The 27,097-nt window shown below is 36.5% G+C and overlaps 1 protein-coding gene across 3 annotated transcripts; it reads left to right on the forward strand.

Annotated features, from left to right (window-relative positions):
* Nucleotides 1-25,782, forward strand: LOC124642435. Of its 3 annotated transcripts, none has more exons than XM_047180848.1 (15): nt 1-282; nt 9,372-9,448; nt 9,833-9,983; nt 13,478-13,565; nt 15,393-15,574; nt 16,067-16,257; nt 16,629-16,744; nt 17,071-17,236; nt 18,778-19,052; nt 21,018-21,155; nt 21,795-21,918; nt 23,039-23,157; nt 24,286-24,509; nt 24,914-25,097; nt 25,622-25,782. In XM_047180848.1, the coding sequence occupies exons 2-15, from the start codon at nt 9,418-9,420 to the stop codon at nt 25,766-25,768; spliced, it is 2,136 nt and encodes a 711-aa protein (XP_047036804.1). In that variant the 5' UTR covers nt 1-282; nt 9,372-9,417; the 3' UTR covers nt 25,769-25,782. The 3 variants fall into 3 exon arrangements, with proteins under 3 accessions (XP_047036804.1, XP_047036805.1, XP_047036806.1); XM_047180849.1 differs by having other exon boundaries at nt 31-282; nt 21,021-21,155; XM_047180850.1 differs by lacking the exons at nt 1-282; nt 9,372-9,448; nt 9,833-9,983 and having other exon boundaries at nt 13,484-13,569.
* Nucleotides 25,783-27,097: the final 1,315 nt, after the last annotated feature.

Consider the following 27,097-nt stretch of genomic DNA (forward strand, 5'->3'; position numbering starts at 1 on the left):
CGATAAGAATGTACACAAGTCATTAGTATGGCTTTGCACGTCGACGAGTAACCACGCATGATATTTTTGATAAACAACAGTCTATATTTACGATAACACAACAAGAAGTATTCACAAAAAATAGTTGTTTTACAAGTGATAAACGTTTGAACTCGAGGCTGTGCGATAATTTTGTGTACAAAAAAATTTGAAGTTTTATTTTTTATGTTACTTTGAAGTGTGTAAATAATTAAGTGTGTGTTCATTGTGATTTGTGAACGATTTTATTTTTAGAGAAAAAAAGTAAGTGTTACTATAATTTAATTTATTTAAACAGGTGTTGTAAAAACAAAAGAATTTTCATTTGTTTACGCGAGTCTCGATCGTTACGCTATTTTAGGTTTTCCGGTTTTAAAATTGTCTTCGCACAAAATGGTTCAAGTTCATTACAATATTTGGACTTTATTATTGGGCAATATTGTTCAATATATAAGTCTCATAAATATTCTTATTTGTAGTATTAGCGATAAGATTCATGAGTATAAAAAGTACACTACTTAAACATTGTCCCTCTAATATCGTTTAGACGTGGTGTGCAAGGATAAGTATTGAGAAATCAGTTTTATACTGAATATGTGAAGTCTAGTATGTTAAGAAAGTTATAATAAAAATATAAAAAAACCTTCTAAAATTGACAGCTTTTAAACTGAAGAATTCGTTTCATAATTCATCCTAAATCATAATAGGTAAGTAACTTCCCATCAATTCATTATTTTAAGGCGTAGATTTACTACTACACACGGTAACCTTGAAGTAGCTCAAGAGTTTGAAGCATTCTTCACCAAAATACCTTTCGAAACTACAAAATCATTAAATTCTTCAACCGCCGTAGCTATCGATTTACTCAAAACAAATGTAAAGCCATGCAGTTCAGTATTTAAATTTCAACATACCAGCCCCGAGGCTGTTGTTAAGGCCTTTAAAGATCTTAAAATAAAATCAACAGAAGATCTTTGGGGTATGTCTGTCAAGGTGTGTAGGTCAATTATTGAAACTATTGCACCCTATTTAGCTTACATCTTTAATGTTAGCGTAGACCAAGGCGTGTTTCCTGATCTAATGAAACACAGTAAAGTAGTACCTTTATTTAAATCGGGAAATAGCAAAGAATCAAACAACTATAGACCCGTTTCTGTTTTACCGGTTCTCAGCAAGGTATTCGAAAAGTTGATGCTTGCACAAATGTTGCGCCATTTCAATAAAAACTTCATTTTTCATAACGAACAATACGGTTTCACCAAAGGTCGCTGTACAACCGATGCTGGTGTAACTTTGATCAAGCACATCTTTAGGGCTTGGGAGGAAGCTGAAGACTCCATTGGAATTTTCTGCGATCTCTCAAAAGCGTTTGACTGTGTAAATCACGAAACGCTTTTGCAGAAGCTAGAGCATTACGGAATCAAAGATACATCCCTCCAGTTATTAAAATCGTATCTAAACGATCGGCAACTTAAAGTTCAAGTAAACGGCGTAAATTCACTGGGCTCAATGATGGCAATGGGCGTACCACAAGGTTCCATATTAGGTCCGTTCCTCTTTTTAGTTTATATTAATGATTTGCCCTATCTATTTGATAATCAACCTAGGATGGTGTTGTTTGCCGATGATACCTCTCTTATTTTTAACATTGATCGGCGTAGACGTAACCTAGACGACGTAAACAATTCCATTATCCAGGTTCAAAATTGGTTCAACGCAAATAACTTGGCCCTTAATGAAAAAAAAACAAAATGCATTCGATTTTCATTGCCAAATGTAAAAAGTAGTGAATGTGACATAATACTCAATAGTCAAAAACTAGAATTTATAAATCAGACAGTTTTCCTGGGAATCACTCTTGACAAAAAACTACAATGGGGACCCCACATAACATCTCTTGCGGGTCGTCTTAGCTCGGCCGCCTATGCTATTAGAAAGATGAGGCAGCTAGCGGACGTAGAAACAGCTAGACTGGTATATTTTAGTTACTTCCACAGCATCATGTCGTACGGCATTCTGCTGTGGGGACGAGCTGCTGACATTGAATGCATATTTATCTTACAAAAGCGAGCTGTCAGAGCTATGTACAACTTACGTAGTCGTGAATCTCTTAGGGAACTGTTTAAAAACATTAATATTATGACCGTGCCTTGCCAATTTATATATGAAAATATCATGTATGTTAGGAAAAACCTACATTTGTTTGATAAAATATGTGATAGACATAATTATAACACTCGAAATAAAAATAAAATAGCCATCCCGCAGTTTAGACTATCTAAAGTACATACATCTTTCATGGGATATTGTGTCAAATGTTATAATAAAATACCAGACAACATTCTGGAACTAAATGACATGCGGTTTAAAACTCATATAAAAGCCACACTTTGTAAAAACGCTTATTATAAATTAGAAGATTATATTCAAGATAAAAATGCTTGGAAACATGCTGGTCCTGCTCCATAGGACGCACTGACAGTATCAAATTATTGCGAATTTAAAATTACACCCGCTAGTAAGATTGTGTTATTCTTTTGATTGTTTGTTTGTAACTTTGTACAAAAATATAAACTGATTTGTAAATGTGAACACCATGTAGCATTTTAACCTTTTTTTACTATTATTTATTCTCATATTCTTTGTCTATTGTGATTCTACATGATCTTCGCATGTTATTATAGTATGTATCAATACATACAAACTGTAATACCTATTATTTTTAAAAAGAGTAACCATGGAGTTTCTTGCCCGTTCTTCTCCATAGGAAGCTACTTTTGGAATGGGCAACTAGAATCAACTTTATTTATATTTTTTGACGTTCATAAGTGCTTGTGAAAGCCTAAGTGAAATAAATGATTTGACTTTGACTTTACTAAGATAATTACCTAATTATATTAAAATAAGAAAACATCATAGTAATTACCAACAACTAAAGACTTTCTTTTGTCCCAAAACAATAGCTTAAGCATACTTTTTCTACTAATTATAATTAAGTAGGTACCATTTTAACTGACCTTATCTTAAACCCATTGTAGTAGTAATTGGTCGTAGGTAAGCAATTAAAGAAGTGTAAATTTCAAAATATAATATTATTACATACGTGTTTCAAAATATAAACTATGGAATAATAAACATACTGATTATTAAGTCATTAAGATAAATTCGTGATTATTAACATGTTTTGGGAAAAAAGTCGTGGTGGTCTAGTGGGCAAAGAACCAACCTCTCGAGTATGAGGGCGCGGGTTCGATTCCAGGTCAGGCAAGTACCAATGCAACTTTTCTAAGTTTGTATGTACATTCTAAGTATATCTTAGACACCAATGACTGTGTTTCGGATGGCACGTTAAACTGTAGGTCCCGGCTGTCATTGCACATCCTTGGCAGTCGTTACGGGTAGTCAGAAGCCAGTAAGTCTGACACCAGTCTAACCAAGGGGTATCGGGTTGAGGAGGTCAGATAGGCAGTCGCTTCTTGTAAAGCACTGGTACTCAGCTGAATCCGGTTAGACTGGAAGCCGACCCCAACATGGTTGGGAAAAAGGCTCGGAGGATGGATTAACATGTTTTGGGAACAGAAAAAAACATGAAAATGAATTGGTGGATACCGGTGTTAGTTATTAATCGTTATCGTGCGTAAGTTACGCACAATACACGTCAATCAAAACCAAAAAATGTCTGTCATTTGAACATCTTTAGCAGTCGTCACGGGTAGTCAGAAGCCTACCTAAGGGCTTGGATTGCCCGGGAAACTGGGTTGAGGAGCTCAGATAGGAAGTCGCTCCTTGTAAAACACTGGTACTTAGCTGCATCTGGTTAGGCTGGAAGCGGAATCCAACATATTTTTGAATAGGCTAGGCAGCTGAGTTTCTAATCGTTAATTACTACCACTATAATTCATCACATAATATACGATCTAACATCGCATTTTCTTTCAATGAGATTCAATTCACAATATCTTGCGATCGCGCGATCTCGCTTTTTGCAATACGATGTCGCATCATAGTTCTGTGCACGAGCTATTTGACAAGATGCATGACATGTGAAAATCCGTCATTTTACCAAGTAAATTGTTAAAAATAAATTGTAAGTGTACATAAAAAGTTACCACTTTTTTGTGGCGCTTAGTGTACGAACTTGCTTCCACAACCTTTTTTTGGGAAACTTGGTAGATTTACTTAGGTACATAATTTGACTTGCAACTTTGCAAGCATTACATTTTTTATTCGGGTGAGAGAAATTTAGCTTCACCCTAGTTCCGTGAACTACTCCGGGATAAAATAGGTATATCCTATGTTACTCGGAAAGAATGTACCTTTAAACAGTGAAATGATTTTTTAATAGTAGTAAAAGTAGTAGTAGCTAAGTCAATACTAACTATAGTAAATTATGATATTTATATCTAAATTATGTTTTTTTTTGTACGTAAATATATGGGCGGTTCTCTGTAAGCTCGTAAACGGCTGTCCGGACCGATTTTTTCAATAAATAGTTTAATTCTTATTTAAAAAATCACATTTTATGAAACTTTAACTCTGCAGATTCATGGGCCCTTTGTTTTTATAACCATAATTACTTTAATTTTTTTTCTAAACGTTATAGAAGCTCTAAAAATACAGTCCCCTGGCTGTCCCTTTCACTGCATTCACACCTAGAAATGCGATTTCCGAAAAACTTAATGAAACTACATTCACTTGGCAGTTAATATCACAAACAAAAATAATGAAATTATATTATTTTCGTAAAACGAGCACTCATTACAACTTTATTCATTTTAATAAGCTCCTGTAAACTTTGTCCTGAGAATTTTAATACAGTCCTCTGCCAAAAAATTAAATCAATATTAAAAAAAAATTATAATATTTTACAATCGTTTTATTAGTGCAACGAAATGCAATTGTTGTGAAGTTGGCAAACTTGTCAAATGCGGTAACGATACGCCATTTTGTTTATTGTTAGAGCGTCATTTGTGAGGTGAACAAGCGTTTGGACTGCTACCACACACAGGCCTCTGGTAAATAATTGTATGTAATTTAATTACTTAAATTATCTCTATTTATAGTTAATTGTTACATTATTTGTGCCTTAATTGATCGGTAGGTTCTTAAAAAACTATAAGACATCGGTTTCATAAATATTGTGAAATCTAACTGAAATACACAGTCCTCTGGCAACAGTCCTTTGCCAAAAAAACGCAGCAGGGGACTGTTTAGCAAAACAGGGGACTGTGTATTTTGCGTATTGCTTTAATAGTTTTCATGAAATATTTGTGTAAATTTATTCGCTAGTCTCTTTTATTAATTTAAGAATCAAACTGTCATTGCATCGCATTATTTTGTCCTTTATGAACTTGAATTATATTACACAGGCTGATCGAACGCACGTGATATGGCTCCTAAAAAGAAGAAGCTATCCGGAGAGGAATTACTACAAAAAAAGAGAGAAGCAGAGCGGCGGGAGCGACTGCCCTATCTGACCTCCACAACCCAGTTACCCGTGGAACCGGCTTTTTTTAACGACGCTAAAAATCATCAAATGACCCCTCCCGCTGCGGGTCAGAAGCGATGAGGGAGTGTCAGACTTTTATTGACTAAAAATCCTTCGTGTGCCGTCGTAGGCCTTTTATGTACCAGGGCCGTGGTAACTCTTTCATACAATTCCGCAGCCCCAGCAGGCCTACGCCCTGCTGGGCCTCGCTAGGGTTGCTGACATCAACTTGAGGAGCGCGTGGAACTACGCACGCCACCGACAGGGGCCGGTTGTCTAAAAAGACGCAGGAACGACGAACCATCTGAACTCATCGCCCACAGACCCACGCCTATGGTGGCCGGGAGTCGTCTCGTACAACCCGGCGCCCGTGGTGACTACCTGGTCCAGCCGGGATGAGAGGTGCGAACTCTCTGTCGTTGCGCCGCCTACTTCTCGAGCATGACTGTTTCGCAGAAGGAGTCGACGGCATCCCATTCCTCTCGCCCCGGACCATGGCATGAACCAGGGCCGGACGCCCTCGACGAGGACCCGGCGGTGCCCTTCCCATGCAGGGTACTCCTGGACTTTGAGGTCCACCGTGTCCTCGAAGCTGTCCGCACAGTGGTGACACCAGGGCGTGGCGCCCTGGTGTCACAACCGACCGACCAATCCGATGCAGATACCTCCCAAAACAACCGTGTCCGCTAAGGATCTGCGTCATGCGGTAAATGAAGGCGCCGTGGCTCCTCCCGAACCACTCCTCAAAGAGGGGACTTACCGCCACTATGGTAGCGTGCCCTAACCCAGTACCCCTTAGTTCGACTGGTGTTAGACTTACTGGCTTCTGATTACCCGTAACAACTGCCAAGGATGTTCAATTTCAGCCGAGACCTACAGTCTAACGTGCCATCCGAAACAGATCACTGGTCTAAGATATTATTAGAAAGTACATACAGAAAAGTTGCATTGGTACTTGCCTGACCTGGAATCGAAGCCGCGCCCTCATAATTGACAGGTTGGTTCTTTACCCACTAGGCCCACCACGACATTTTCGCCCTACCGTACCGTACCTGATAAAATATGTTACTCGGAGCTTCCAAACAGGGAAATCATTTTTCAAATCGGTTCAATACGAAAGCTAAGGCAAACAAAAAAAAACATTTTCTTCGTTATTACAATAGTATAGATACCTAGTACGACAATCGATGACTATCATAGTATTTATCAAGATATTAAAACGATGAGACACGCATGTAATCACGGCAGTCGTTCAGCCAGCACCCACATGGATCTAGACACACGGCAGTGTGTCCGCCAAGTTCGAGCAAAAAAAGCGACACACCGGCCGTGGGTTATATTACACGAACCATTTCGGGCCAAATTCGACCCCCCTATAACTCAAAATTTATTTACAAGTTTTAATAGAAAATTAAATACTTGATTCATTGCGTTTAGTAGGTTTATAACAAGGTGTGTGAAAACTTGCCAAGTAACATCATCAAAAAGTAACAATTTTTAACTGAGGTACGGAACTTGGTACTTATTCAGATCTCACTTCTTTTATAGGCGAAGCATTCCCATATTATCGAACTTGGCAGCCTTTCACATTTTTGTTTTGGGTGGGTTATCAGCTTACATCAAGTGGCTTTCACGCGGAGATCTAATAAATATTCGTGTCTATAACATAAGTGTTATGATAAGTTAGTTACCTACGTAGTTTGTTCATCACCGCTTAATCTTTCCAGCCATAGCACTAGGAAGCTTTGTGAAAGGGAGGCGTTTTTATAGGTGCAGTCCTTTAGGAATATTGACGTGAAAAAATGCTAATCTGATTAGCCTTCTTTCAATAAATGTTTTTGTCTACGACTACGTCTATATCCGTACTATATCTAGTCGTAAACATGGTGTTACAAAACACACATACTAAGTAACAGTTAGTCCTGTCCGTTCCATCGAGCTATGAGAGTGAAGGAATAGTGAGTGCACCCGTGTCCAAGCAAATACTGAGCTGTGTGATATGTCCTATGAAGTTGGCTGATCTCTTTATGTAAGAACAATCGTCGTGGCTGAACATCGACAAGTCGCCAATATTAAAGTACCAATGTATCTCTTTAATTCCAAACCCAAACTTGTAACTTACAGCACACCAACTTTTGGACTATCATTGTCGTTAATACCCACCGATTATGCTTAAAAAATATTTATCCTGAATATGTACTTGTATTAATCACCCGAATGTCAGAAGTCAGACCCCACTATCAGACAGATAGTAGTCTGATAACGAACTAATAGACAAGTATCATTATTTGTTTTATCTTGTAAATGTAATAACAACAGAACTTATTGTTGTTTCACCAATGGCTCAGTGATAATAAAGCTCCATTATAACACGTGAGTATTGGGTTCGAATAGTTTGATATCAGTAAATTCTGGTTTTAATTCTTTCAGTAAGTAATAACATGGTGTATAAAAATTCTTTTTTTTCAAAAGCCAAGCCATGATCAATTTGTCAAAAAGTAAATAGGTATGTGTAAATAATATAAAAACATCCTTCATTCTAAGTAGAGTAATAATGCCCGCTTTCGCCAACAATCTCCTAAATTTTCCCTAACTAACTGTTTCTTAGAATAAGGGCTCCCCCAATAGTAACGGTTATATAAGGGACCTTAAACTTTAGGGACAACGTAATTCGTATTAAGTGTTCCCTTAATACTCTTAGGGGATCCCTTTGTTGGTGAAAATGGGCAATAGTATTATAAAATTAAATTGCATGACGCTACACGAACTTAGGACTGATTGTGGTAGATAGAGACAACCATTACCGTTAAACGTCTATTGCTGTTTTTTTTATCCTCTTAACAGTGAAACCACTAACTATCTGAATGTTATTTCAAGAAAAGAGGTTGTTAGGTTTGTGGCTGCTTAAAATAGCTTGCTAACAATGGCTGGCTAACATTTGAACCGGTTTTTCTCGGGACCTCTAGGACTGATTCCAAAAATATTTAGATTCCGTGTTAAGAGTGAAGTAAGGAACCTATTTTAACAATTTCCACTACTGGGCAAATGGCTTGGGCTTTATAAAGTGACTGTTCAAGTTTAACATTAGAACCGGTTTTTCTCGGGACCTCTGGGACCGATTTCCAAAATATTTAGATTTCGTGTTGACAGTGAAGTAAAAAACCTATTCTAACCATTCCCACTTCTGCGCAAATGGCTTGGGCTTCATAAAGTGACTGTTCAAGTTTAACATTAGAACCGGGTTTTCTCGGGACCTCTAGGACCGATTTCCAAAATATTTAGATTTCGTGTTGACAGTGAAGTAAAGAACCTATTCTAACCATTCCCACTTCTGCGCAAATGGCATGGGCTTCATAAAGTGACTGTTCAAGTTTAACATTAGAACCGGTTTTTCTCGGGACCTCTGGGACCTATTTCCAAAATATTTGGATTTCGTGTTAACAGTGCAGTAAAGAACCTATTTCGACCACTTTCACTACTGGGCAAATGGCTCAGGCTTTGTTAAGTGACTATCTATGGATAACATTTGAACCGGTTTTTTTCGGGACCTCTGGAACCGATTTCAAAAATATTTGGATTTCGTGTTCAGAGTGCACTATGGAACCAGCTGGAACTACTCCCACTGCTGGGCAAACTTTGAGCCCAGACCCTGGCATTGTCCTTTAAAATGGCTGACAGACTTTTGAACTCTGCACACAATATCATAATTAAGTAATTAAGATGCTATCGAAAGAAAATAAGGCTAAAATACTTGATACCAAAAGACAATGACATAATTATTAATTCAAATCAAGATATTCGCCAAGTGTTTTGTTTAATAGTCATTATAATTATTTATTTAAGTAATTAATATAATTGTTCACAGGTACTCGAAGGAGTGTAGAAAGGTGGTGGAGTGATGTAAATCAATCATGGAGCAAGCAGAATTAGTACCTTTGGAAAGTAAGTAAAGATATCAAATCACACTAATATTATAAAAGCGAAAGTTTATGTGCGTATGTTTGTTATTTATTCACGGCTGGACGTATAGACGGCGGGTGCGAGAATTCGCCAGCGAGGGTGAGCAATTACCACCAAAACGCAAAAAGCAAGTTAATATTCTAAAGGGTCTCTCTTGCTGCGAATCCCACAATTTACTGGGTTCAGCTTTCTAATTCTTCTTTTTCTCCAGTTCGCTCTATCATTATAATATATAGTTGCGTAGTTTTAAAGATTTAAGCGTACATAGGGACAGAGTAAGCGAATTTGTTTTATATTATGTAGTGATGATAGTAAAATGCTAATCAAATGATATATCATATCCTAATCCTCCCTAATGTTCCGCAGCGGGTCTCCGGTCTCCCCGAGTGGCGCACACGACGCGGAACTGCTACCTGGCCCCCCGCAGCTGCTATACCGCACCCCTCAGGCTCTGCAGACTGTTGGCACTACTCTTCGTCCTACCCAGCCTGTTCCTTACGATTCCTCTGTATTTAAGGTAAGGGATAACAAAGCCCCTTGAGGCGCAATGGACATGATGACTAAAAAAAGGCCGTCTTTTAGATATCGTGAAAATAATGGGCACGTATTTTTTATTTTCTCTTACAAATTAAGAAACAACGAAAATTAACACGATTACATTTTGTGTTACGCCACGTCTGAGTACAAAGACACAACGTCACGAGCCCCCAATCTCAATATTTGTTGCGTTATAACTAATATTTTTGGCCAGTCTAAAATGCGAACTAAGTAATTAGAATCACTTTTTTAACCCTGTCTTCATGCCTATTCTGCCTATACCCCGCGGTCCTGTACTTAAAGGGCGTTGCCTTCTGGAAGGAACATGATGGATTTTAGTCAGTAAAAGTCTCACATTCCCTCACGCTGCACCCACAGGTGGAAAGGTCATTAGTTGATTTCCCACAAAAATTTAAGACAAACCAAATTTCAGTATCGCGTAAAAACTTACCATAGATACTTACAAATTACCTGTTTCAAGAATCATGCGAGTTACGTATGACAGTTATGTAGAAGCTCTCGACATAATTACAACGGCACAATTATAAATTTACTAGCTTTAAACAAAGTGGTGCTTACATTGTTTATCAATGTGCTGACACTTGAACAAGAGTGTTGGTCGATAACCTAAGGTATCTATCAGTACTTCTATTGTTAGATAGCTCGCTTGTTCGTTTGTAGTGCTAAATTATATATTACTAGCTTTTGCCCGCGGCTTCGCTCGCGTTAAGAAGTATTATTATTAATTAGGTATGGTTTTTGCGGCTTTACTTTTGTTTAGCGTGTGTAAAAAATTAGGGCCTACAAAACTTCTTTGTACACAATATTCTTTACTAATCTGTCATTAGGCGCTAAAACTATTAAGTTATTGGGTGAACTTACTCGTGAGCAAGCAACATAAAACTGTCCATGAGAGAAGCAATGTTCTCTCCAGTCATTAACCACATATTTGATAATTTCTGTACGCACCTCCATTGCTCTGTCTTGTGTTCCGAACATTTAATAAGAGAGAGCACGAAACAAACATGCACCGTCACCAACAATAGGGACGACAGTACATTCTTCAACTTCTCCATTAACGTTTAGATTTTCTTTAACCATTTTAAAAAAAGTCTAACCAACAAAACCTAAACTTAAACCAAACGAAAACAAAACAAATGCCAAATACAACGCAGTCTATGACCAAAACGACTAACCAAAACAAAATGCCAAGAAAAGAACCGTCAAATATAATCCGCTAGAAATATTTATGTTTAATATGTCAGTAAGGAAGGCAATCCGCAGCAACCAAACAAACAGATTACCTACAGTTCAGTTCGAAGGTAATTAACTGGCGGAGAATCTTAACACCGCGATTCAGAAATGAGACGAAAATGCACAGCGCTATTTAATAGCGGTAGGCAGAACTTCTCAACATTTAGAACTAAACATTATTTTGTTCGTTCCATTACGTACTGATAGGTTCAAACTAATACATTTTACATCCTTCATCATCCCTTATTTTATCACCCGTGGGGGTTGAATGGGGGTTGAATTAATCAAAATCGTATTTAAGCGAACGTCATCATAAAATTCTGATTCGTCATCAGGACTTCTTCATAAAATCTAAGAAGATGTATACAAACTTTCATCCCCTATTTTATCCCCTTAGGGATGGAATTTATCAAAATCCTTTCTTAGCGGATGCCTACGTCATAACATCTACCTGCATGCCAAATTTCAGCCCGATCCGTCCAGTGGTTTCAGCTGTGCGTTGATAGATCACTATGTCAGTCAGTCAGTCACCTTTGAGTTTTATATATTTAGATGTAGTTTGTGTTAATTGGTATAATTCATATCTGAGTACTAGCTTGGGATCAGATCTGAGTTTTAGTTTGTCATGGGGTTGAGCTTGCATTTCGACGAAAAAAATTGCACTTGTAAAATTCGATTGAAAATATTTTTTGTGACGAGAGGGCGCTCAACCAAAGAGGCGAAGGTAGGAATTTTCATGAAATGAGGAAATATCTTAAGATTATTGGGGTAAGATTTGCAAAATTGACTAGCTGGACACTACATAGTTCATCTTCGATTTTTTTATGTACTCTAGGTAGGTACTTTACTAATACTATACGAATGTAGAAGAAGTCATGCACGAGGTATAAATCCTTCGATAAATTTAATGCCGTTTTAATTGGATTGAATGAATCATATCATGTAGGACTGTAGTAATTAAATGATAATAATTAGATAGTAAACAAGCCCTACAATGTAGTCATAATATTGTGCGGGCGTCTTGTAGATAACAGTTGCCTACAAATAGGGCTGCCATCCGTCCGGGTTTCCCCGGATTTGTCCTCGTTTGGAGGCCGTCCGGGGGCCGTCCGGGCTGGGTTTCAAGAAGTGTCCGGGGAAAACCCGGACACTTTTCATGTAAGGAAGCATCTCATTGAATTTAGGTATATGTTAATAGTAAATGGATTACAAATTAGGTACTATTTTGTTTTAAAAAAATCGTACTCGTTCGGGGAAAAATGCGATTTACGCCAAATGTCCGGGTTTTTTTTTAATGTTTTCCGGGTTTGGCGAAATTCGAGATGGCAGCCCTACCTACAAACGACTATTGACATCATTATGAATGGTTCAATGGCAGACTCGTTGGCTTTTGTAATAAGTATTGGGGATTCGGTAAATTATGTAGCAGTTAGTTAAAATTATTTGTATAGTTTCTTTAGTGATTTTTGATTTGCCCTAACTCGGTCGAATCAATCTTTCATTTAAGGTTGACTGTAAGACGACTCAACACTGGGTTGAGCTCGCCGTTGTACATAATCTCTCTGTTTTCAGTGTGTCAGAGTCAGAATCTATTTATGTGCAATAAAAAATAAGAATTATTAGCACATTTACTCACACTACATTTATCTATTGAAGTAATGGTGAAGTAAAACGTGTTGACAAAACCTTTCTCGCCTGGAACCTGGAACGCTAACTAAACCTTCTTTGACTTACGGCCAGTTTCTTCATCAAAAGTTAAAGTTAAAGTAATGTCTAAAGTAAAAGTAACGGTCAAATTCGTTTTTCAAGGCTAAAGTGACAGCAAAATTCATAGAAAAATTGAATTTAACCGTTACCTTAACCTTAGACATTACTTTGACTTTTACTTTGGCTTTAACTTTTGATGAAGAAACTGGCTGTTAGGAACCTTTCCCTAAGTAGGAAATTATTAATTAATATGCTATGATGACTAAAGTATTATGTACTTCCCTACATTTTTGTATATTTTCATTTTTTTTGTTAGTTCATGTGCCACACGCGTGAATAAATGCTTTTTCTTTCTTTCTTTACCTACCTTTTATTGTGGAAAATCTTCTAAAGACCGCTCCCGGTGTAGGTTTGTAGTAGGGGGATGCATGTAGGGGAGTTTCAGACTTTTGTAGGTACCTGATATTACACTAGATATACATATGTGTGTTAAATGAACATGTCTGTCTGCAGATACCGCGTGTTCTCCGGTCAGATGTACCCGATGAGCATGACCGATATGCGTCTGATTGACAGCAAGATATCGCCCACTTGGTGCCAGGTAGGTGTGTAGCCCTGTGTTTATCCATATTATTATGACTATCTATTTTTTGGTCGGTAGCACTAACCTTAGTTGATAAAAAGTGAATACTAGACCGACTTCGAACTTTTCTTAAACAACTGTTTAAGTATTTACTATGAAATTTTATGTTCAATTTTCAAAGAAAAACGGACGTTTATGTTGTTGGTGAAAATAGGCTTTCGTTGTTTTGATCAAGGGTGCGAATCTGCAAACCAATGTATTGGCCGAACGTATTGTAAAAATATTTGGTTTGGATTTTAGTTAATACCTAAGTAATTGTATTGGCTCAGCCTATGTTGATGAACAATACGGTATAGAACTGTTCATAGACAATACAGTAGTATAGTTGAATATATCAAATGGTGAATCAGTGATCTCCTTTACGACCATCAGTCTTATTTTGGGAATAGTTCCTAGTTCAATCGAATAAAGCCGAATTACGACTTCACTGACGTTTAGTATCTTTGAGTCTCTTTTGAACCAAATTCTTGGATGGAAAAGCTTAGCATAGGTTTAGCCCGTGGGAAATTAATCTGTTTGTAAAATAAACATTTTCAAGAAATTTGTGTTACAGTAGTTCTATGGATAATTTATTTAATGAAAGCGGGTGAGCCATAACCACAAGTATAGTCTATCTGCTGTTATGAGATGGTCTGTATCTAGCCTTATCAACTTTTATGCCTATACCATGTCTGTTTGTCTAGACCTAACACGGCACGTGCTAGACGCTATCATAGACAATGTTAACTAATAAATATTTACATTTAATCTATGTAATACAATAAATCAACATGTACATAATAATTTATTGTAATAGATACATTATTATAGATATCTATTTACACGTGTAGAATTGTTGTAGTATTAATTATCTATAATAGGCTTATGTAGGGACCATCCTGACAATTATCATAATCTGCCTAGCCTTTTGCCAACTATGTTGGGTTTGGACTCCTTAAAATTAAAAAATCAAAATTCCATATTCTAAAGACATATTATATCCCTGCCAAACATTTTTCGGTATTTTTACACAATCATGGTAATTGTAGCTTGGCGGCAGAAATAAGAAACCTATTTCTGATAGCACTAATTAGTATAACTTTTATAACTAGGCAAGCATCAAATAAATACTTTTGATAACAAATGTAACATTTATATTGTATCTCTCAACCACATACAAAATTCTACCTTAGCTCTTAGTAAATAAGGTTCAAAGTTGAATGCTTATTTGTTGCTGAACCAAATAATATTATACAGTGTGACCGATAACCATATCAAGAGTTATCTTTACAGTGAGTCTTAAACTAAATAAATGTTTTACAAGATATAAAACAATAAATGCTGTCGAATTAATAGTTATATTTTCCATGCGTTTGTAGATATCTGCATAGAAATGAAATTTTGGAATATCGGGACAGAAATTTCTAGAACTTTAAGTAGAGATAGACAGATATAAGAAAAACCAAAACTGTCTGATTTAAAACCAACATCATTCTTCCTGTAAAATCAGAGAGAAATAAAATCAGCTCTTTATCTCTTTTGTTATGGAAAAATCTCCATATTTTTCCGCCTAGCCTCATTAAATTAGGTAGGTATGTGAAACTGATAAATATCTCAAAACCCTCCTGTTAACTTTTCATCTTAAGCAATATGATCATAATCTTCAAGACAAGGTATAAAAGACTACATCAAAAGTCCCATAATCACCATATTATTAAAATGCATAAAATACTATAGCTACTTCATAAGTCTGATCATCACCATATTCCTTTTCCACTAAACCCTCACTCTCGACCTTCGTTCTAGAGACAGGTGGTGCGATCCAACACGACGTTCAACGCGTTCGTGGTGCCAGGCCCTCCGGAGCTCACTGAGGACCTGGTGCCAGTCTCAATGACGAGGGAACTGGAACTAGAGGATGATATGAAGGAATACTGGGGGTTTTACCTGTTGAAGGGATCTTCGGTGACTGTTTCTGCTTGTGTTAGGTAAGACTTTGTTGAGGTAATAGCTTCTGCCTTCCTTGATAAATGGGCTATCTAATACTCCAACATCTTTTTAAATCAGACCCGTAGTTCCTGAGATTAGCCAACTGAAGACACCATCGCATGCAACATTTATGTGGGCCTATTTTTTCCTTAAATCCTGACTCCATATTATACTTAGTTATTTTTTGTAAAACAAAACGCAGGATTGCTTGGTAGAACGGAACGGAACGGTACGGTAGATTGGTAAAACTGAAGAAGTGGTTTTATCAGCTTATCCCTACTTCTTCATTTATTTCTATTTTATTAGTATACTGCTTCACAAATAGCCAAATACAGACCGCTTTATTCACATTAAAGCACAGCCTTATCTTTATCTACCTATTTTATCACCTTAAAACCCTCCTCTTCTACTCCTCTGCTTCTCCGCTAATCAAAATCGCAATCATTTCTAAAGAAATTTTCTCCTATATATATCCACTTTCTCCACCACAGCTACCCAGGTGCCTCCCTCATCATGATCAAAGGTTACAAGCATCTGCAGGAGTGTGCGTACATCGGAGACGACTCTTCGGAGGAAGTTGATGAGCTACTGGAAGCCAACAGGCTTGGTCTGCTCTCTGATGACGCGTTAGCTGAGAAGATTAAAGAACTAAAGCTCGTTGAAGGAAAGGCTAATGACCCGGGTGAGAATTTTGGATTTAAATATCTAGGTACAATTTTTTAAGCCTCAGACTCAGAAGTTTTAAAAAAACACAAAATTTCGTTAATCAAGGGCGATCTCCGCTTAGGGCAATTTCAAGATACCCTTATTGTTATGATACAAATGTGGACTATTACGCTTTGCTAAGCGACAATTGGCAGTCAATTTAATCTTTGTTACTTATCCAGGGAGGGATTATGTATGTTTAATCCAACAAAAAAATAAATTTTGCCTAAAAGACATCCATACAAACAAGCCAAGATATATTTTCAACATGTCAAATTCTTTTCCACGCCATTTTCCAAGCACCTCTTCTCATGACCTAATATACTAATAATAATAGTTCATCAACAGGAACGATGAGGCGACATAAGTCAGGGATCAGTTTCCACGATCCTTACAACAAGGAGAATGCTACAGCTTCCTCCGAGAGTGTGCCTAATGCTGATGTCACGGATCATGATCCTAAGGTACAGTATGAACTGATGAGTAAGGCTCTAGTTACTTTAAATACCTTTGAATATTGTTTGCTAATCAAGGATTCAAGTCACTTCAAGGCGCAAAATAACTCAAGAACAAAATATTGCAAATCTTTCTAATATTACGATCCTATGTGCATTGCATCATCCAATCTGCAGTATATGAAATCATTCGAATATGAATAGTACCAATTTCGTTATTTAAACTACTAAATTAATCTCATCTGATTCAACTTTGTTCACCAATACTTCATTCCATTCTCTCTCAACTCTCTCTTATCTGTTCCTATAATCTCACTAAACATGTGTGTTTACAGGAACTTAGAGAAATCCTAGAACGTCTCCATGCATTACGAGAAGCAGCTAAGATCCAAATAGCGAAGAACTACCACCCGCCTGCCAATATCATGTCACTTCCAGCGTTACATAGGCACAGGGATGCCAACGTGGACAAGGATGAGAGGAAATGGCTGTCTTTCCAAGGTATGTCCTCATTTGTACTACATAGGTACCAGTAAAAAGGAGGCTAACAGCCAGTCCTAATCTAGTATCGACCTGTTGTTTTCTTATAACGAGAAAGGCAAAATAGTATGAATTTTAACCAACTGTGTTGATGCGTGGAGAATTTTCCGAATTGGAAAAATACATGTACCAATAAGAAATGGTGCTTTCTTCACAGTTTACCAGATAATCCATACCTGCCTCTTCAAGATGCCTTTTGACTATTTCTATCACTATCATCACTATCGGAATCGGTGTCAGAAAGTCTATACTTAGGCAAATCAAATTTAGACTGGTAGAGAACGCCTATGGCATTAAGTCCGCCATTTTACTGTATGTGTAAAAACTTGAACATTTGAATAAAGAAATAAAGACAGAATAATTGTTTAACTAATCTAACAATATTAGATTTAAACACAATCTCAAAGTTACATAAGTCCTCAAATATTGGGCCATTGCGATAAAATTGGCAGACCTGATATGCTAAGATTATATTATCCATATTTAATCTTCATCTGATAACTTTATACATTATCGTCACTCAAAATATTAGTAAGTAACAAGATATGATATGCAAATCCACTGCCTTATTTATAGATTATCTGGAAAGCTTGGACTGAATATCTATGAATCAGGTCCAGATGATTGATATTGATGATTGATTGAGAAAAATTCATAAAACCGCATAATAACCGCTCCTGAAAAACTTGAAATCAAATACAAATTACATGCAATGATCAGAGATAACAAACGTTTAGAAAGAGAGACTAACTAACAAAAATCTTGATCATTTAATTTTGTATTTCATAATATCTTCCATAAAAAGAAGGTTAATGTAAAACATATAAATAGTTAGGTTAGACAAAATGTACATACAATGAAGGACAATGTTTTTTGTTCAAATGCGGATCCACCAATCAACACATTTAACGATTCGATAATCACAAGGCCACGAATTGTTTGTTCTAACCGACCTGCAGAATAGCGAGGACACAATAAAGTGGAATTATAAAACGCATAGATATAGGCAGTATATTTACATAATCTTCAACAATATACGCAGTTTAAAAATGGTAAAAATTCCAATTGTCATCGTGAGTCGGGAATATGTCGAGATAAGTTCAGACACATAAAGAACTTTCTAAATAATCTTCGCTTGTCTTAAACCTTGTAAAGCCTTTAAGTGTACTGCATAATCATAAAACAGGAAAAACAAAATCAATACCACATAAGAATTTTCAATACTTTGCATTACGCTGCTTTTAGTGTGATTAATTGGATATTAACGGTAATTTGCCACTCTGGTCGCAAAACAAACCTATCTTAGATTCAATAACAATTATGGGATTTATTTATGGGACATCTAATCTCCATCTAAATACTAAAATATTGTTGATTAACTTTTTCTTCGGGGCCATCCAACTAACTTTTACTCCTTAGTTTACCAGATGAGATGTTCTTCAGTCAATAAAAACTAAAACAAAAGATCAAATTTCTAACGTAAACCATGTCTTCCTTTTCAGATCTCGATGGCAACAATAGCGTAGTAAATACGACTGAAACTGCACTTAATAAGACTGAAATAAAAACAACCACTGAAGACAAACAAATCAATGTCAAAATTTTAACCAATGACACTAAAGTTGATGAAACACATAAAGCAAGAGAAAATAATGAAAACGTTGATAAAGACAAACTAGTTGAAACAACTATTGAACCACAGTTAGAATTAACAGCTATAATAATGAGTGAGGAGTCAAGTGAAGTGAAGGAAGTGGCTGCGGAATATTCATCAGAAGTAAGTAAAGCCACTGAATCTACTCTTATTATTAAACATTTTTATTGTACTTGAAATCTGTCTTAAAGTATAACAAACATGTAAATTAGGTTTGATGAGCAAATGAACAAACGGTTCATACTTAGAATAAACTTGGAAAAGCTTCCAGGCGTAAGGAAGACGTATACCTAGACCTTGTTTAGAGAGTCTAGATATTAGATATTATTTATTTATAAAAATACTGCTCCGATGAGGATAAATCTTAGCGTGCAGACAAATCACGATAAGTCACACGACATTTTTTTTCTGTAATTGGCAACTGCCAGAAGCAGGCGAAACTAGGTAGGCCAAACAAATGGAGATTGGCAAACGAGACCATGCAAATACATAAAACATCACATCATAATATCACTATTAACATGAAAGTTCAAATGTATGAATTTTTGTTCCTCTTTACCTCGAAACATACCGACCCAATTTTGACTGAAACTCGTCAGTGATGGTAGCTTACACGTCAAAATAATACAAAGGCTAGTTTCTAATCGGGTGCGAGAAGTAATTACTTCAGGCAAACCCGCGAGGAACTGTTAGTATTAACTTATTATATCCTGATGCAAGTATGTCATCATTAAGCTGTCAAATACGTGTGTCAAGTACACGTGAAAATTGCACTATTTAACTCAAATACCATGTATTTGATGTTAGTTAATATTTGTTCAAATGTAATGGAAAGTTTCTTATCTTCGTCTAAGCCAGATATCAGTCTTACAGTATCTCTGAATGAAGTATTGTCTCTAAGAACAATATCAATATTGGGATTAGCCTCGTGTTTTAGATTCTGCTTAGTAATCTCTACAACTAAATTATATAGCTTTTTGTATTTTCATGCATGCTCATCTTTATTTGATCCTTCACAATAGTGTCTCGTACTAAAAAATCATTATAGACTTTTTTCGCATCACCATATAAATGATGATGATGTACTCTTAGCCCATTGTCGGCCCCTTCGGCTGTTCTTATATAAGGAGATCAGCTCAGGACATATTAGGGTGCACTAGTATTTGCGCAGACATGTGCACTCACGACTAACTATTCCTTCACCCATAGCTTGATGGGAGAGTATACCTTTCTCAATTTTGTTTCATACAGGCTCACTGCTGGTTTCAACATTTATCTCATCAACAGTTAAAATTACGCAATTTATATGACAAACTAAATGGTTCTTGATATCAACTACATATCCCAGTTGAAACTGGTATAATCTGATCTTAAAATGTTCATTTTTATCGGGTTTTCCACACTTTTCAAAATATTTGTTCAGCTTTGTAGCTTAGCTACATTAAAAATATCATTTTGACTTTCAAGCTTAATATTTTGATTGTCTTTTGTTAGTTTAACCTGATAATGATATTTGATGACAAATGAAAACATCCTCTCTATTATTACATAAGACATTTTTGCAAGTTTGTGCAAACACGCAGTTGGTATGTTAAATAAAGCAAATTGTTGCTGAATGATGAATTGCTATTTTGAACGGAAAGGCGTGTGCCAACACTCAAGATATTGAACCTTGACTTGGGCTTGACGCCTTGAATCCCATATAATCCTCATGATATGAACATCACTTGACATAAGATCCGTAGGAAAGTTTCCAAATTACTGCAAGTCATCAGAGACTTTAAAAAACTGTTTTGGGTTGAGTGATCAAAGTCATTTATTTCCTTTAGGCCTATACGGGCACTTATGGAAGGTCTTGGTTGCTGTCTATTTTTCTGTTATTTGATTGTCACTAGATATTCAGACATTAGAAAATTTGACTACCATTAAGACCGAAATTATACCTACTACATCGTGTAATTTAAACAGTGATACTAATTAACTACATTCACATTCTGAAAACTGATCTCATTATACTATTAAGAAAAGCTGTAGACTTTTCCATAATCCTGGTAACACGTCTTAAAGTCAAAAATACTTAATCTTCAGCAGAACCAGAATCCTCCAGAGCCGAATTCGAAGGAAGTGTTCGAAGATGTCCTGCAGAGATTGCAAGCGTTGGGAGACAAGGGAAAGAGAGTGTTGCTCAAACTGCATCAGACCATGGGCGTGGAGTATCAGGAGAAGGTAAGGTTTTTGCTACAAATGTAATCGGTAAATTGTGGAATCTGGCGTTACTTTACGGAAATCCGTGACATTAAAATAAAATAAAAATAAAAAAACCTTTATTAAATTCTTGCAAAAATATACAAAACCAGTAAGACTGAACTTAATCCTATATGCATGCTTAAGAAAACAAATGTTTAATTAGACTTATACTATAGGGAGTAGTACAAAAAATTATGGTTATTATTAATCAGTTTGCAAGAACCCCTCCGCAGGTGAAGGCCTCCTCCAAGGAATCCCAGTTGTTTCTATCTTGAGGTGCTTGCATCCATTTAGCACCAGCTAATTTTACTATACCGTCCGCCCATCTTGCAAGCGGTCTTCCTCTTTTGCGTTTCCCACTCCGTGACATTAAATGTTAGGAAAAATATATTAAAGTTTACCTTTGCTGCATGTGCATTGCAACTTCCTTATATGTCAAAACCTTTACCTTTTCTTTAATACCTTGGACGACCCCTTCCTCTCTTTCCTTCGACCTTCCCTCCCTTGATAAAATAAGTGTTTATATTTGTTTAAACATATACAGCTGTCATCACCAACTTAACCTAATATAAAAATAGTGCTGAAAAATAACTGAAATGAAACATTTTCGCTTTCCAGCCGACATTGCAATCGAAGAAAGACATAATGTCAGTAGTGACTGGCAGCGGTGAGGAGTTGGACCGACTGCGGAAGGTGCTGGTCGAAGCCATTGATGAGGAGAAGAACAGAGCACAGAGGCAGAGTAAGTGTGATAAAGATTACATAAATGTAAGGTTATAAGCAGACTACATCGAACCTTCTAAAATTGTTAACGCAAAAGTTTGTAGGTATGAAAGTGTTCCTCTTTAAGAAAGGATTGGATGGATTTATATAGCTTAAATCTTTATTAAGCGTTAAAGCTACTTTTATGCCCAAAAATCAGTTCAATTTTGAAGTCAGTGTATGTTCATTAGTTGCAAGTTTTAGCGCTTTGTCTAATTTCTTAAACTCATTATTTCAAACTTTGAGATTAAAAGCATTGTGTTGTTTTGACATAAATTGATTGCCAATTATAATTGCACGTTACAAAACCAAAATCTTGTGGGGATCACCATTTTTTGCACACAGAATAAACAAATGCTAATCAACAAACCATTCTATTCAAAGTGAATTGTTTTATGCTTCCTATCTCTTCATTCTGAGTCAATCCATTAATCTTCCTCTACTGGAAAGTTGCCAAAACTCTTCAAAACAAATGTATTGTTTCGCAAATTCTTCGGAGCCTAACAATATCTTAGGAATGCTTGGTAATTTATTTAATGTCTTTAGTTATACTACAGTTAATTCGTGAAATTGTTCTTTACGTTTAACTGGCTTGTGTAATGGCTTGTTCTAGCTTGTGTAAAGGATTTTGCTTGTACTTAGGACGCTGTACCTATCTTGTTTAGTTGATTGAGTATTGCGAGTATTTATTTGTTTTGAAATATTCAGTACACTAGCGTCACTAGCCGATTAAAAATTATTTAGAAAAGGTTTCAAGATTCACAGAATAAATACCTAAGCTTTAATTTTATATTCTTACCTTGCTTTCATAAAAACTTCAAAAAGTTTTGCTATATAATATCGAAGACAAGCTGTTCCACGCATTTTCACCTACGTACCGGGGAAACTTCTTCCCGTGCCCGGGTAAAACATAGCCCATGTTCAACGCAGATAGTGTACCTTCCTAACAGCGAAAAAAAATTCAAATCAGTTCAGTGAGTCGGGAGCCAATTCGATTCAAAAAATGATTCGAAAATTATAAAGATGATATACACTTGAAGCATCAACATCAACAGACTCATGACAAAAGTAAATAAAATATTACTTATTTTCCCTTACAGAAAAGCGCCACGACGCCTTCGAACAAGCGAGAAGTAAACGAGAATCAATGCTGGGCCAGATAGACCTGGTGAAGGAGTTCAATGAAAACGATGAGGAAAGGAACCATGCTGGTGAAGTGGTAAGTATACAATACAAGCAAACAGTAAATTAAGGAAATGTTTTTTTTTGCATCTACATTAACAAAATATCTAATGTAGGATTCCAAAATTGTTTCTCAATATCTTTCTGTAATTACTTGATCAAAGTCGACTCATTCAATTAAAATGTCTCCATGGCCGTCACATCCAATAAGATTATTTCAAACCTCTAACCAATTGCATTTTTTGGGTTAGGAACGGCTGACGGATCCGTCATATATTTAGTCAAACTAGTTTTCATTTGCTAGTTCGAAATTGGCTACTATAATAACTTCAGGCCAATCAACATGCGCAGGAGTATTTTGTCCGTAGATAATGTGTTTTAAAATAACTACCTGTACCTTTGTACGATAGTTTTTCTCTTCTCGTTCTTATTTTATGTATGTACATAGATTAAGGCGAGGAAGTGGTCAACAATAATTCCATAACCGGCACGCGCATCTAAGGCGCCAAAAGGGGTCGGAGCGTCTGAGCGGGGCGAGGATAACAATACGCGCGCTAGCTTATAACTAAAAGTCGTAAGCGACAAAATGGTTTTGTAATTTTAATATTTATAGTTCGGCCATTCAGAGAATGCGTTCCTGACACGTCGCGATTGAACTGACGACGTAATAACATTCATTGATTATTGATATAATAATGTTGTTTTAATGCTCCTCAATTGTTAAAACGGTAAACAACCAGCAAAAATATTTTTATCGTAACTGCAACGCCATTGCAAAGTTACGTCGTCAGTTCAATCGCGACGTGTCAGGAACGCATTCTCTGAATGGCCGAACTATAGAAATGATAATTTAATAAAAATTCCTACTACCATTTTAAAGAGTATGTATATACTCAACTACTAAAAAAGTTAAGAGGCTTAAATCGGTCCCGTTTGCCCATAATATGTGAATCTCTTTTTAAAAAGAGGTATGTTTGATATATTTTTCTCTGTTATAAAAGTTACCTAATCATGTTTCTACAACTAACAAAATAAGGCTTATATCATGAACTTTCAGATAACCAAGTTGTATTTTGATCCGTTTTGTATTTACTGAGAAAAATTGACATCCTTGGCGCCAAAAATTCCAATTCGTCCTCTTAATAAATATTTATTTTGACTCCAGGATGCAGACGGCTACGCAGATCACCACATGGTAGTGAATGAAACCACTCCTCTCGACATGAGCAACTCGGAGTTCTGGTCTTCCTTCTCCAGCAGTGAAGAGGCTCTCTTGGAGTGCGAGGGTCTGATCCTCAACCTGCCTCTGACTCCTCACAGGCACTGTCACAGAGGGGCTTCGGAGGACGAGAGCTTTGCTGCTGCTAAGGCGAATGCTCTTACTTATAGGTAAGGGTTTAGTACTTTGAAGAAAAAAAAATCCATCGAGTGAGAAGGTTTCAGTAACCTTAAGTGCTCTAGATTAGGGCTTTCTCTCAAATGCCCTGACGACCTCTGACGTTGGAACTATAGTATATTGGTGTAAAATGCTATTGAATTTTCCTTTTTGATGGAGAGTGGAATGGGAGGGCACTTAGAAATAATTTGCCCTGTAGCTTTTTTAGAAATAAAATGATTATATAGCCTAGTCTGTGCTTACAATTCTTCTTAAGCGCAAATTACACGATAGACTTGCATTTGCGGGCTAGCTTTGTTGTCCAACAAGACCACATAACTATTAACTAACTCATGTAACAAAATCCAAACACATTGCATTTTATCTATACTTACTTATTCCTCTCTTACAATCTCAGGGTACCAGCAAACGGCTACTACTTCTTCGTGTTCAACTCTGAGAACGAAGTACAACGCAACTACATCCGCGCTCGCTTCGCTCTGCAGAAGACGCGGTACGACGTCGCCCGCACCGCTCTGAGAGAATGCAAGAATAGTACGCAGAGATGTGATCTCGCTCTCGATATTTTTTCTACTCAGAAGGTTCGTTTTTGTTATCTGTCCAGCATTACTTAGAGAACTGAATGTTATCATCATCATCTTCCTGTCTCTGTTTTATTTTTTCTAATTTCTTCTTCTATTCTTCTGTCTGCCGTCCCGTCATCTCACACTTGTCACTCACACTTCTTTCTAGCTATGTCGACTTTCACACATTCTATCCCATCGTTTCTTAGATCGACTTCTTCCACTATATCTACATTGATGATTCTTACCTTCCTCACAACATAATCCTCATTCCTCCGCTTAGAAAACTAGATGTGGTTATTTATAGGATTTCCTTTATATCAATCAGCAATCAAAGAGGGTATCCTTTTGATGGGCTAAGTAAAACTAGGTAATAATAATAACATGTAAACGTCAAAATTTATATTCAAATTGTCTGTAAATTTAGACGGACCCTGCGTAAAAGCTGTTTTCCCCCTGTATAACCTTGCTAATGTACCAAATCTGCCCTTCCTCTTTGCCAGATTTTATTTACTAACCTCCCATGACCTCTCTTCCCGCAGGTGGTTTTAGAAGTGCCTCTCCGCAACAACGACTCGTTATGGAACGAGCAGTTTGTGATCATATCGGAATGTGAACCCCGGACCTCCATATACATGGTGTGTGTCATCGCTGTGCCTATACTTATACTAGTGTTTGGATTCCAATGAAGAGATTTACATGTGAGTACAGCTATATTATATTAATATAAGTTTAATTTAGTATTAAATGTTAACGTTAAAGTTATCAATGTAGGTTATAATACTTAAATTGACCAAAAAATAATAGCAGAACAAATGATTTTTAATGGCTACGCCTTTTCAAATATTTTTGAGGTAAAAGGCCTTCACATATTTTGTGCATTGTTACCTATAAGAAAATGTAAATAAAATGCATCCTTGTTACTAAAATACTGGTTTTGAACGCCATCTAGCGGGTAGCAGATTGAAAACAATCTTATATTGAATTAAGCGCCATCTCGTGGTCAGCAGATAAACCAAAATAATTATACAATGTGCGAGCGACTTACAAAATAGGTACAAAATAGTCAGTAAAAATCCAGTATAAATTGTACGTTATCTAGTTTTTATGAAAAACTATATTATCAACCACATACGACTAAAAACAAACATGTGACTATTAAAATATTACCAATATCAATCCCTTATTAGAATAGGTTAAAAGAATTTATCTTACAATGTCTGAATCAGGAAACCAAGACCAACCTCGCCTCGACACAAAATTAAATGAACTCAATGAAACTAATTAAACGTTAAAATAAAGCTAGGACATCTTAATTACAAAAAGTCGTTAAAACAAGGATTTTAATTGTTATAAATGGCTGCTGAGATTTCGATTAGATTACAAATGAATGTCATACAATAACACAAGCAACGTCTAGTTAGCGCAATGACGCGTTTCTATCCACGTCTTGAGGGAACATCTTCTCGCACCTGGATAAAAAGTGGCCAATGTCCTTTCTCAAGAACAGAAGCCAGTGACTCTGACACCAGTCTTACCATAGGGTATTGGATTGCCCAGGTAACTGGGTTGAGGAGGTCAGATAGGCAGTCGCTTCTTGTAAAGCACTGGTACTCAGCTGTATTCTGTTAGACTGGAAGCCGACCCCAACATAGTTGGGAAAAAGGCGCGGAGGATGATCGAAGGATGTCCTTTCTCATGATCAATTTGTAACAACATTTAGAGAATAGCCACTTTTTTCCCAGTTGCAGAGATGTTCTCAAAAATCTAGTACCAAGTTTCAAAATTCTCAAAAAAGGCTGCCAACGAGTTCCTCCGACAAAAATAACTGGCCTTCGTAATTAAAATACTTATCCTTGAATTATTAACGGTAGCCATCTTATGACGTCAGCACAAATTAATTGTTTATTCAAAACATCAAAAACACCGATACATTGTATAAGTGTTACATTGTTTATAAGTATTCAAATGCGGTGCATTTTTATAGGCACATCAATTTGATATGTTCGTTACATTGC

This window comes from Helicoverpa zea, chromosome 24, assembly GCF_022581195.2.
Source record: "Helicoverpa zea isolate HzStark_Cry1AcR chromosome 24, ilHelZeax1.1, whole genome shotgun sequence".
Lineage (NCBI taxonomy): Eukaryota > Metazoa > Arthropoda > Insecta > Lepidoptera > Noctuidae > Helicoverpa > Helicoverpa zea.

What these genes read in the sequence shown, in the direction of transcription:
- LOC124642435 (XM_047180848.1), top strand. Translation starts at nt 9,418, where the DNA reads ATGGAGCAAGCAGAATTAGTACCTTTGGAAA. An exon ending in CTGCGGAATATTCATCAGAA is followed by an intron (nt 19,053 to 21,017) that starts GTAAGTAAAGCC and finishes CTTAATCTTCAG; the next exon opens with CAGAACCAGAATCCTCCAGA. An exon ending in GAACAGAGCACAGAGGCAGA is followed by an intron (nt 21,919 to 23,038) that starts GTAAGTGTGATA and finishes TTTCCCTTACAG; the next exon opens with AAAAGCGCCACGACGCCTTC.